At 42.3% G+C, this 12,222-nt stretch overlaps 1 protein-coding gene across 8 annotated transcripts in view; it reads right to left on the minus strand.

Annotated features, from left to right (window-relative positions):
• Window positions 1–12,222, minus strand: part of macf1a (microtubule actin crosslinking factor 1a) — a 235,402-nt gene that overhangs the window by 79,113 nt on the left and 144,067 nt on the right. For 7 of the 8 annotated variants that reach the window (XM_046057989.1, XM_046057982.1, XM_046057991.1 and 4 more), the window contains 9 exons: window positions 11,834–11,932; window positions 11,408–11,530; window positions 11,062–11,153; window positions 10,430–10,565; window positions 1,759–7,962; window positions 1,469–1,624; window positions 1,072–1,287; window positions 735–908; window positions 121–408 (listed from right to left, as the gene is read on the minus strand). In XM_046057989.1, the coding sequence (XP_045913945.1) occupies window positions 121–408; window positions 735–908; window positions 1,072–1,287; window positions 1,469–1,624; window positions 1,759–7,962; window positions 10,430–10,565; window positions 11,062–11,153; window positions 11,408–11,530; window positions 11,834–11,932 (7,488 nt within the window). The remainder of the gene's footprint in view (window positions 1–120; window positions 409–734; window positions 909–1,071; window positions 1,288–1,468; window positions 1,625–1,758; window positions 7,963–10,429; window positions 10,566–11,061; window positions 11,154–11,407; window positions 11,531–11,833; window positions 11,933–12,222) is intronic. The other variant, XM_046057985.1, reaches the window with a different exon arrangement.

Consider the following 12,222-nt stretch of genomic DNA (forward strand, 5'->3'; position numbering starts at 1 on the left):
TACAGCATGAGAAATACAGCTGTCAAATGTATAAAAAGAAAGCTAACTGCATTTAAAATGTATTAGTGAGAAATAGCGCAGCATTTCAACCCAGTCTGACTCAATCATCTTTTTCCAAACCTCTCTCTCCCTTGCGCTCCGTCTTTCTCTGTCCTTCTCCTCTTCTTTCACTCTCTCTTTGCGCTGCCACTCCTCCTCTCTCTCTCTTTGGGAGGAGAGGGCATTGGCCCAGGCTTGGGCTTGGCCTGACGCTCGGTGGAAGTCCCTCTGGAGCAGCTGGAGCTGCCCCAGAAGCTGCCTGCTCTGCTCAGGAACCAGGTCCTGAGCTCGTTCTGAGATAAACACCTGAATGTCAAAGGCCACGTTGTTGACGTCATTGGAGCGAGCGGTCAGAGCGGACTGAAGCTCCTTGAAGGAAAGAGGGTGAAAAGGGCTAAATGAGTCCATAGCTCTAAGGGTCATGCAAAGAGATTAACAGCGCCTGAGGCAACAAATCCCAACAATGTTTCAAGTCATGGTTAATAGCACTGAACAAACAGAAAGATTTAATAAAATTTATCTTATGTCACATGTTAAATTAGCTTTAAGGAATAAGTGTTCAAAGCTTTAAATCTTTGTTACTTTTAAAATTTCTATGTTGTATGTATCGTAATCGCAGTATCGTAATATAATTTTTAGGCATTCCTTCAAACAGGATCAATAACAAATAAAATTCTTCAGTTTGGACAACTTGCCTTGCAAAGATTCAGCTGCTGTGTGAGCTGATCGTGACTGTCATCTTTCTCTGCTTTCTCCATTTTTTCCATCCCAGCCATTCCTCCATTCATCCGAGCCTCTGTCTCCCTCAACCAAGAGAGCAGACTCTCTACTTGTCCTCCCAGTGACTTCTGCTCAGCTGTTACTGCCTCCTGAGAGAGTGAAAGTGATTCAGTATTGCTGTTGAGCATCGTAGCTTCGTCCTAGTCTAGCAAATTCAAACATCAACACAGAAAAAACATGGAATGCTCTGGATCCAAATAGGCTTATTGACCTCTACAACAAAAGAACACCTAACAAACATATTCCTTTTACCTTATACGAATCTCTATGGTCTTGTAGACTTTGCAGAATGCCCCCAGATAGTGCTCTGGCAGCCTCATACCCTCGAGCCAAGCTCCGCCCATCCTTTTCCAGGGCCAATAAGAGCTGCGGAGGAACACCTTTAGGTTTGGGCTTCAACAGCTGCTCAGCAGCCTCCACTTCCTTGTTGATCGCAGGCTCCAAGTCACGCAATTCAAGGTCCAGAGTCTGAAAGACAGATTAGGAAAAGAAAACTTTTCTTAATAGTGTTTGGTAAGAGACTAATCCTTAAATCCGCTTTTTTGTCTCACACTGAGAACCAAATGCACAAATGGAACTGCAAAATAATGTAAGTTACATTGATGTGTGACATTATTTCTCTGTCAGGTAAATATGCATATTATTTCACCTCAGTCTGTCTGATGATGTCATCCAAGGCGATGAGGCTGCGGCCAACAGACTGCTGTTGCTGCTGTTTGAGTTGGATCTCAATATGTCTTACCATGGAGACCAGGGCTACAATTCGTTGATCATGCTCTAAGCATTCCTGACGTATTAATGACGACTGTAGGAACAGGAAAAAAAACAAACAAGAAAACATAACATTCTCTATTATTAATATTAAAAATGTGTGTATAACTTTATGCAGAAGAGTGTTTATTCTAAAGAATCCTTCACTAATGATCTACTATTTCTTACCTTGCCAGTCTTGAATGTCGTCCTCTCTTTGTCGGACACAATTTCTCGTCTCTCTCTGACATCAGCCTCTCCCTCTTCCCAAATCTCAGTGGGTGTATCAGACTCAGGGACTCCAGTTGACTCAGACTCAGTTGAAGCATCTTCTGCTGATTCTGGAGACTCAAGATGTTGCTGTTGGTCTTTCAAAGATTTTGTTTCAGGAACATTGGTAATATCAACTTCAGGTGGTTGGTGCCCTTTCTTCTTTTTGCCTTTCCCTGCTTTTTCATCTAGTTGTGTGCCAGGAGCCATAGACTGAGCTTTGGGTTGGACATCTGTTTTGCATGCGACAGCCTCGAGAAGCAAGTCAATGGATTCGCCAGCATTTGTGGTTTCTGAATGTGATTCTTCTTTCCCAATAGATGCAACCCCTGTCATCTGCATGTGTTCGTCAATGTGAGAATTGGGTTCTTCTGATTGATGCAAACATGGTGGACTTTGTTGAATGGTCTCAGCTACTTTAACATTACATATAGTGGTCTCCGCTTCATTTGCCTCATCGCCAACTGAAGGTCTGATGACATCACTGGTTGACTGACCAACAATATGTCTGTCCATCCTCTGCTCTAGAGTTGAAGCTGAGTTATCTAAATCTGGTTTTGCCATTGCAGATTTTGTGGTAATTTGAGTTGATGTCACCTCAGAATCCACTTTTTCATTAGTCGGTAACTTCTCAGTATCAGGTTCAGTTTTGTTTGTCACGTTTGGACTCTTGGACTTCTTGTTCTTCTTACTTCGCTTACTCTGCTGAGTTGGTTTCGGCTGGACTGATGGAGCTGTCTCAATGTCTTTTTGTATGTCTTTCTTTCCAAAACTCCTGCTCTTTTCTCTCTCATTTGAAGAAGCCTCCAATAGTTTGGTCTCTATGTCCTCCTTGGCAGAAAGCGTCTCCTCACTGATGTCTTCTTTGACCATTATTAAACTCATTTTGTCTCGTTTGACACTCATCTCCTCTTCACTCTCTTTTGGTGAACCATTGGATCTCTTGACATTATCATCATCTTTGACATCATGACTCTCCACTCCATCAACCTTAGCTGGGGGAGTTTGTGCCTTCACTTCTATAACAGTTGTGCCTTGACTCTCCTTCTTCCCCACCTCATTGCGTAGCGCTTGCAGCTCCTCAGCAGTCTGCTTCTCACTCACTCCTTTTTCAAACACCTTTTTAAGAATGCTCTCTTTGGCTTTGAGTATCAAAGCTGCTTTCTCATCATCTGGTAGAGTAGATTTCTGAGGCAATTCTTTCTCCTTGCTTTTCTTTCCTTCCTGACTGCTCGGTGGTTGTTCTGGTTGCTGAGAGACAGAAGCCTTCTCTTCAACTTTGTCTTTCTGCTCCTCCCTTTTCATCTCCTTTCTCTTGTCACTCTTTCCCGTATCCTTTGATACCATCATTTTTATCGCATCTTTCTCTGGCTGAGTAATATGTTCTGTGAATTCCAGAGTGGCAGGAAATGCTTCCTGTCCATGTTTTACCAAATCAGTTTGAGCTTCAATCTTCCCACCTATCTTTCCTTCACTTTCTCCAGTGGGAGGACAAGTGGAAACTGCCTGACTGTGAATCTGTGATTGATCATATTTGTCTTCTGATGCAAGCTCATCTGTGACTGCAGCAATAGCCTCAGTCCACCCATGTGCATCAGCTTGATCAATTTCAGATAAATGTTTTATCTCTGGATGCTGTGTTTCACTCTCTGCATCTTTAACCTTCCCATTCTTTTTATTTTTCTTCTTTTTCTTGCTTTTGCTTTGTGTGTGTTTGGATGTAGAGGTTAATAACTGGTCTGATTGTTCAACGTCAGTGCTAGATGTGATCTCAATCTTTAATAATTTATCTTTCTCGACTCTATTATCCTTCTCATCAACAACTTCATCTCTCTGTGCTGCTACATCACTCTTTCTATAATCCTCTTTACTCAATTTTGACAACTCAGCGCTATCTTTGCTTTCTCTGTCATCTCTGATCTCTGCGGCCACAAAACCTGCTAGGTTTCCAGCTTCAGAATCATGATGTACCACTGATGCGCTCCCATCACTGGGACTACACTCCTTTTCCCGAAACTTCACAGGTTCCCCATCTGACTTTAACATAGCAGCCCCTTCTGTAACCTTTTGATGTGAAACATCAAATTCAACATCACAGACACGTTCCTGAATGGATTCAACAGAATCGCTGAAAACATTCCCGTTTTGTTGATTATCAGTCTCACTCACACCTATCTGCAGTCTTTCATCACGTTTCTGCTTAGGAAGATGCTCTGATTTACTGATGTCTGTCTGTGGTACTATCTCTTCTATGGCTTGCAGAATTCTTTTCTCAACATTACTAGCAAACTTATGCAAGAGGTCTATGGACTGGTTTGGCTCAATTAAAGCCTTTTCTTCCACTGACACTGGTGTTTCAACTTTGTCATCTTCTGTAGTAGTGTCATAAGACAGTGACTGATCTGATACTACAGATGTTGATGTCTCTCCATGGTCTGGTGTAATTGCTAAAACTGTCTTTAAAGGCACCTCAGTGTTAACATCTGACCAGTTTTCTGGACTGTCTGGGCTAGATACTGACACAGCAGGGCTGTATGTGTCGTTTGATGAGGCAACAGGTGTAGTGCTATCTTCATCACCCTCTATTTTAATAGAAGCCACCTTCTCCTGAATCTCTGAAGCCATCTCACTAGAAATAAGTTCTTTTGCAATGGCATCACCGAGACTAGAGACTTGCTGTCCAGTGGCAGGATCAACTATGCCTCCTTTCAAGAACTGGTTGGTGGCTATTACCTTGACCATATTGTCTCCTATTAAGCCTCTTTTACAAGCTTCAGACAGGGGGAGCCTTTCTCCAGTACTGATATCAATGATCCCTCCGCTGTCTGCCTGGCTTTGAAGCAGCCTCAGTGCTGGAACTGGGTCAACTTTGTTTGATGCGACTGCTTCAGGAAGGGTCAAATTCTCTCCTGTTTTCTCATCATGAACCCCTCTGAATGGTTTCACCTCCAAGAAGCGTTTGCCTGTTTTAATATCTATCTTACCCTGGTTTACAAGCTCTGAATAAGGCACAATGCGTGCAGTTTGGGGGTCAAGCGCTCCTTGTGTTACAGTAGAAGCAGCCATGGCTTCGCTGGCAATATTCTCACCCAGAAGACCCTTAAAAACTGCCTCTGTCAATGTCAGTTTACATCCAGAGTCAGGGTCTAAAATGGCTCCTGTTGATGCCTGCAAAACGACGGCTTCTGGGTGAGATGAAGGGCTGACTTTTCCTTGGTAGACCCACTCTAATTCCTCCAGTCCAGGAGCAATGGAACGATCCACTAATCCTCTATCTACAGCATCAGAAACTGACAGCCTCATCCCTGAAGCATGATGTATTATACCACCCTCAGCCACCTGTCTTGCCAACACCTGATAAGCCTCTTCAGACCTAATTAAACCTTTCTGAATTGCTTGCTCGAGAGGAACTGGAGACTTGGACTCTGGGTCAATAACACCTTGCATCTGTAGCTGTAAACTGGCCGTAGTGAGGGCTGTTGCTGAATCGGTTTTCTTTCCTTTGTATGCCTTCTCTAGTGCCACCAGTTCTTCTCGTTGATCCTCCTCAATCAGTCCCAGGTTTGCTGCTAGAGTGACAGAGACTTTCTTATCCCTACGTAGGTCAACAATCCCCCCAGATGCCACCTGAGCTTCTAGAAATCGAGAAGCAGTGTTGGAGTCAATCAACCCTGCCTGAGCTGCCTCCCTTACCCCGCAGATCTGCCTTTTCTCTACATCCACAACCCCTGCAAGGGTTTTATCTGACTTCAGGACACTCCACATTAGATCTTCATCCAGTAAACCCTCTTGCATAACATCCTCCATGCTAAGTGACTCACCACTACTGGCATCTAGGAAACCCCCAAACAGACTTGCCTGAGCCATTAATTTTACTGCTGTGTGGCCAGGGAGGACACCCTGGGCTACTGCCTCATCTGGAAGCAGCTTTTCCCCTTCTTCCGTCATCAGACCTCCCTGTTTGAGTTCTAGGACTAACCTCGCCATTTCAGCATCCTCCCCTTCCTCTACTGCTGAATCATGGATATCAATCAGAGGTTTAGCACGCTTTGAATCAGTCTCAGTTATCAACAACCTTTGTTTGATCCTTTCTGATTCAGTCTGGGAATGATTTATGTCTTTCCTATCATCAGATTGGGATGAATTAACATCTTCATTTGTTTTTGCTCCCAGTGGGATGGGTTCTTTCAACACTCTCAAATCTCCCTCTGATCTGAGTGGTGTGGTGACTGTACTTCTAGTCTCCTGACCACCACTATACCCTGGTTTGGATTCAGTTGCTAGCAACTCACCTAGGTCTTTTGTTAATTTCTCTCCAAGGTTTTTAGCTGAAGCACTTTCAGGATTAGATATCTCTTTCACTTCAGCTTTTATGTTTGCATCTTTATCTACGGCAATTTCATTTTTAGTTGCAATGGCTTTATCACTCTCTGCAATTACTGAATGTTTTTGCAATTTGTTGTCATTTTCTCCATCATACCTTTCTTCTAGGGTGCCTGTGATCTCAAATTCCTTGCTTGGTGTGACTACATTGGACTTTTCTTCTTCAACCTCAGTTTGTCCATCACTCACCTCTTTATCTGTCAAACTAACCTCTCCCACCATTTGCAAATTCTCCTGCTCATCTGTGGTCAAACTGCTTCGTGGCACAACTTGACTTCCATATAAGGAGTCTCCAGCAACCAGTTCAGTAGCTTTGACCAGCTCCACCAACTCAGGGTCTAGCAGCACCAATCGTTTTCCAGAATGAGCATCCACATAGCTGTGAGTCATGAGGTGAAACAGCAGCTTGTGTTTTGCTTGTTTTTCAGAATCCATTTCTTCTGCTGGTGTAGCATCCCAGACAAGGCCTTCGGCGGAGGATGAAGGCAGTGGAGAGGATGGAGGTGGAGAGGAGCTGGTAGAACCCCAGCTCAAGCGGTTTAGATATGGGGTACCTGACTGGGTCATGCTGGAAAGAACATCTGGCATGTGAACGCCTTTGAGAAAACGTACTACACTGGGCTCAAGGGCCTCTTCAGCAGCCTGATTTAGGGGCAGCACCTGGAGGGTTTCTGTGTTGTACAAAGCCCCAATGGCATGTCGCTGCCTTAGGATGTTTCTTGATAGCTCACCTGAGATCACTCCTTGTTGAAGAGCCTCAACAATGGGCAGGAGTTCTCCAGATTCAGGCCAGAGTATTCCCATGAAAGCCCAAAGAGACTCAAGAACCAACAGAGCTAAACGAGAGGAAAGAAGATCTCTGCGAATACTCTCTTCCAAATCCAGACGTTCGCCACTGAAAGGGTCTAGAATTCCCCCATTTTGCAGCTGCCGTGCCAACATGGCACAGGCTAGATCCTGGTCCATAAGCCCATGACGAACAGCCTCATCAATAGTCAGCCGGTGGCCAGACCGGGGATCAGCAATACCACCAGCAAAGAGCTGCGCTTCAAGAAGTCGTATGGTAACTTTCCGATCAATCAGGCCTTCCTGGACTGCACGGAAGATGCCAACTTTTCTTCCAGACCGGAGGCAAACAGTTCCTCCAGGTTGCTGTTTGACAGGGAGGAATAGGAGACCTGAGTCATCGTTGGGGACACAACGCTGTTGTAGCTCATATAGATTTAATTTTTCAGCTGTGTTTGGATCGATCAGCTCTCGCTGTTGTAGCCTTGATTGGAGTTTGGGGAGGGTTCTGTGTGACAAAAGTCTCCTGTCGTATGCTTGCTCCAAACTCATCATTTCTCCCGTTGAGTTTCTCAGGCCTCCGGTGTATATCTGGAGTTCTAGAATACGAAGTCCCACCTTTTCTCTGATGAGCCCACAGTCCATGGCTGCAGCTACTGGTAACACATTTTGTTGCTGGTCATCTGTAGTCTGTCTATTTTCCACCAAAAGCAAGGCACTCTCTAATTCAGAAAGGGACTGTCTGATATGTGAGTCAATTAGGCCTTGAGCTAGACCTTGCTCCAGTGAAAGATTGAGAGGGGAGTCAGGCTGAATGAGCCCACCCATAATGAGCTGGCTCTCCAGTAGTACATGGCAGGTGTCCTGGTCAATAAGACCACGTCGGGCTGCTTGGAACACTGGGAATGTTTCCACTGTTCCCAGGTCGATTACTCCAGCAATGGCAATTTGTTTCTAAAAAAATACAAACAAAAATCCAGTTGACATTCATTCGGTAACATTAGAGATCAATGTGGTATGACACTTTGAGCCAGTAAATGTATGTTATGTTACTATGTTATCATATTACACTATCTTAGTGTGTTAAAGGCATCAGATGGTAGAATGAGAAAAAGAAAACCCACAACCAGTGTCCACAAAAACATCATAACAGATATAAGTTTTAAAAAACTACAAATGCTACTTACTGGCATTTAACTTATTTGTACATACTAGGAATTTGATTTGTTTCTTTCCCATTTTTGAATTTCTATTTAATACTAAAAAGCGCTTTAATACTTACCACAGCTACTCTAAACAAGCACTAAGCATGCAACAAAGCAACTTGTAACAAAAAAATGCAGAAAAAGAAAGCTCTTGATAAAGATAAGCCAACATACATAAAGGAACACAAAGGAATTCAGAAGAAGAGGAGAATAAAATTTCTAGGTGAGAAAAAAACTTACATGCAACGGTAAGAGAGAAAGCGAGCACTACTTACCGTACGGGCTTGTCCCATGGCACACACACTAATGGGCCAGTTTATGGCTCGGCAGAGCGAGGCGCGACAGGTGAGAAGCTGGTTGTTAGCATTTTGCATGCCATTCTTCATTCTGACTCTGCACTGAACACTGCGTTGATACTAAATCCTCAAGCTGACCTTACTTTGTACTGGAATAGGCTCAGAAAAATCTAACAATGACTTCTTGGCTCTGACACCTTTAGACAGAAACTGACTTGGGAAGGTCAGATCATTTATATGGCAATTTATCACAATCCACACCAATTCAAAGGTATGTTTACCTCTTCAGGTGCATAGATATCATGATGAATTGCAGATTGTCTTACTATGTATACCATGTATCACATAAGATTGGATTCACTCATTATCAATGGAAAGGCAATGTGACAGTACTGTATTGTGATTCCCACTTAAACTAACTGAACAGTAAACTGATCTAACATTAAAATCCATCTCTCATTCAGATCCGTAGCTCAGAGCTCAGATGTCCACAATTCTCTGGCAGCTGTTAGTGGTTTTCAAGCAAAACGCTCATTTAAGGTTTTACACATTAATAGTATGCATTAGAACAAACACAAAAATTCTCATTCACACACACTCTTGTGATCTGGACACAACATGCTCAAATGGTGAAGTGGTTTTTTGTTGCATAGCTGGCCTCTGGTGCACCTACACTCTAAACCAAAAGTGACTTTATAAAAACATCTATGCTTCATTGAGTTTTTTTAGTCAAATTAAAGTCCCCTGAAAAAAACATACAACATTCACATAAGAATCAGTTATGAGGTGCCCCTGTCAATACAATAATTATGATTAAGGACTGCTTGAAACCTGAAATTCTCACACATTCAATCCTTGTACCATGTTGCATATGCCAGAAGAGGAACAATTTTATGACCAAGTGAGAGCTGACTGTGACTGTGTGGTCAACTTTGCATGTATACATGGGGTAAACTTGATGCAGAGTAAAATAAATACTGAAATGTAATGTATTCAATTTATGAAGTGGCATTACTTCACCACCACATAAATAAAAGTAACATGATACTAATTTGTACCTACAGAGATGACAGGATAGTGCATCTATTTAAAAAAATGATTGTTTTGAACAATGGATCTGTGAAAGGCAGAGCGCTACAGCTTCTACCTAACTGCTAGCATGACTTGGGCAGCGCTGCTTCAGTGCGGCACCATTAAGGCCATGTATTAATCATGTTAGCAGTTCAGCAGATGTATTTTCTGATGATAATGACAATGATGATGAAGATGACCAAAACTAGTGATAGTTAATGACATGACTGCAGGCTTTTAGGAGAACGATGTGAGAGTGGAACACTCCATGCTAAGGCCCGATTCAGACAGTGTCATCCAGTGAATTCTTCTTTGTGCCAACATTTCTACTGTGAGCATTAATTTATAAAACAAATCTCACTTTCACTAAAAAGTGGGCTGCAGAAATGTTTTATGACAAAGATTACAACATCTTCTAGACTGTTTCTTGGGAAAGTATTTTATTATTTTCACCTTCTCCTTGAATGACAAAGGCGGAGGTCAGACAAAAGTGCCAAAAATAGAAAATGTTATTTTAAGATCATCTGAATACACGTCTGAATAGGGTCTGTGATGTTTGTTAAACCAAACCAAGTCAATGAATGAGATTTGCCAATAGTGGTGCTGTTTGTCAAATATGCACACTCTGTGAACACACAACATGCTGTACAACACACACACACACACACTCTTGCTGGCCCGCAAATTCACTCACGCTTAGCTTGCAAGCATATTGAGACTCAAAGCAACATTTTATAGAAATACCTCCACAATTAAATTTTGTCAAGCTGGCGAAAGCCAAAAATACAATTTCTTTAGAAATCTGCAGTACCCTCTTTCCATCTCAGCACACCCCTCCAACCAATCTACCTTTCTTTCCTCCTCTTTGGCCAGTTGCTGCTCCAGCTGCTGCAGCTGCTGGGTGGAGCTATCACACAGCTGGTTGTAGGTGGCCTTCAGCTCCTCCAGCTGAGCCTCTACATGAGCACGTTCCTCTGGGGACAACCTGGAGAGTACACAGGGGAGGAAGTTGGAGCAGGTGGAGTTTATGTGCTTAATGTGTATATGAGCGTGTGATGTTGATATGCAGGTTTCCAACAGTGGCTTTGATATACAGTACATTTAAAAATGTCAAGAGTTTTTGGTTGGAGATCTTTCCAGAACCCAAAATAGTTTATTTATTGTTATTATTGGCTGTAACTGAAATTGAAATAAATTTGCTGAAATACACATTCAAGTATATGTATATTACTGTAAACCTATCCTAGAGAATAATTGCTTTGATATTCCCCATCTTTCCCTGAGGTTTAATCAAATCCCCCAACTTTCCCAAACTGGAATAAACCTCTGAAAATCTTCTTTCATGCACTGCTAGTATAGTATGAGAAAGTCCATGCGTGTTGCTCTGTGCCAGTTTCTAGGACACACGGAAAGTCAAACAGCATGTGTAGTGAATGTGTTCGGGAACCACGTGTAATGTGTGTGTTTTGATGTACACTTACTTGCTTCCCTGTTTCGATAGCAGGAAGACCTGTGTACTTCTTATAGCTTCAGCCACGTCATCTTTCTTGGCTGCAAGCTGTTCACTGATGGCCTTTTGAGAACACACATGCATGATGTGCTTAGTACAGTACATCTACCATCAACTTTCATTTTAATATTTTAATTAAACAACATTTAATTTATAACTAGAATTTATTTTATATATTGTATAGTTGTGAGCTGCACAGAGCAAACAGCCCAATGGAATACTTGGATGTAAAAAACAAACAAACAAACAAAACTTTCTTAATGGCAATGCGTCTGTAGAATAATGTGTATAACAAACATGTTAGATTTCTGTTGTACCTGTTGAGCTGCAAGAGAAGACTCAGCGTTGGGGCCGCCAGTCCGTCTCTGGAGGCCTTTGACCCAGCCCAACAGGTCTGAAACCTGGCCCACCCTGGCCTGCTTCTCCTCCTCCACCTCTTTCTGCATAGATTGTGCAAATGTTACACAAGATCAATCTCAAACAAAGAACTTTTTTGTGCTAGACCTGGGGTTTTCAAAGTCAGTCCTAAGGCATTTATTAGTTTCTGACCCTCTCATTCTCTCATTAACCCAGTTACACATATGTTATATTCTATGTAATCTCCTTTTGATAACTAATATAATAACTAACGTAATATTGTTTCACTGAGCCTGACCCTGAAACAGTTTGGAGCCCGCCTGGGGAAGCGATTTAATCTAACCACAATTCCAATTTCAAGCACAAGAGTGATATGAAAGTCCCACCTCTTCTTCTTCTAGTCGTCTCAGCGCATCACTGATGTACTTTACATGTTGGGTTGTCAAGGTGACCAAGGCCGTGTAGCGAGTGCGCAAGTCCATGAACTGTAGATACACACAGAAACAAAGACAAGACATCAGTGATGATACAATATATTCACACCAAATTCAGTATCTTAATATTCAAAAACTTAAGTGATACTAATTGAAATCAAGTAAGATTTTATTTATAAAGTACTTTTTAAAACTGCACATGATATAGACACAGAGAAATAAACACAATACATACAGTACAGAACAAGTCTTTATATTATTATAATTATTCTATATACAATATTGCAGCCCAGTTGCAGGGAAGGCAAGTTGTTACAAATGGGTTTGGAGAAGTCATTTAA

Source organism: Micropterus dolomieu, linkage group LG09, assembly GCF_021292245.1.
Source record: "Micropterus dolomieu isolate WLL.071019.BEF.003 ecotype Adirondacks linkage group LG09, ASM2129224v1, whole genome shotgun sequence".
NCBI lineage: Eukaryota > Metazoa > Chordata > Actinopteri > Centrarchiformes > Centrarchidae > Micropterus > Micropterus dolomieu.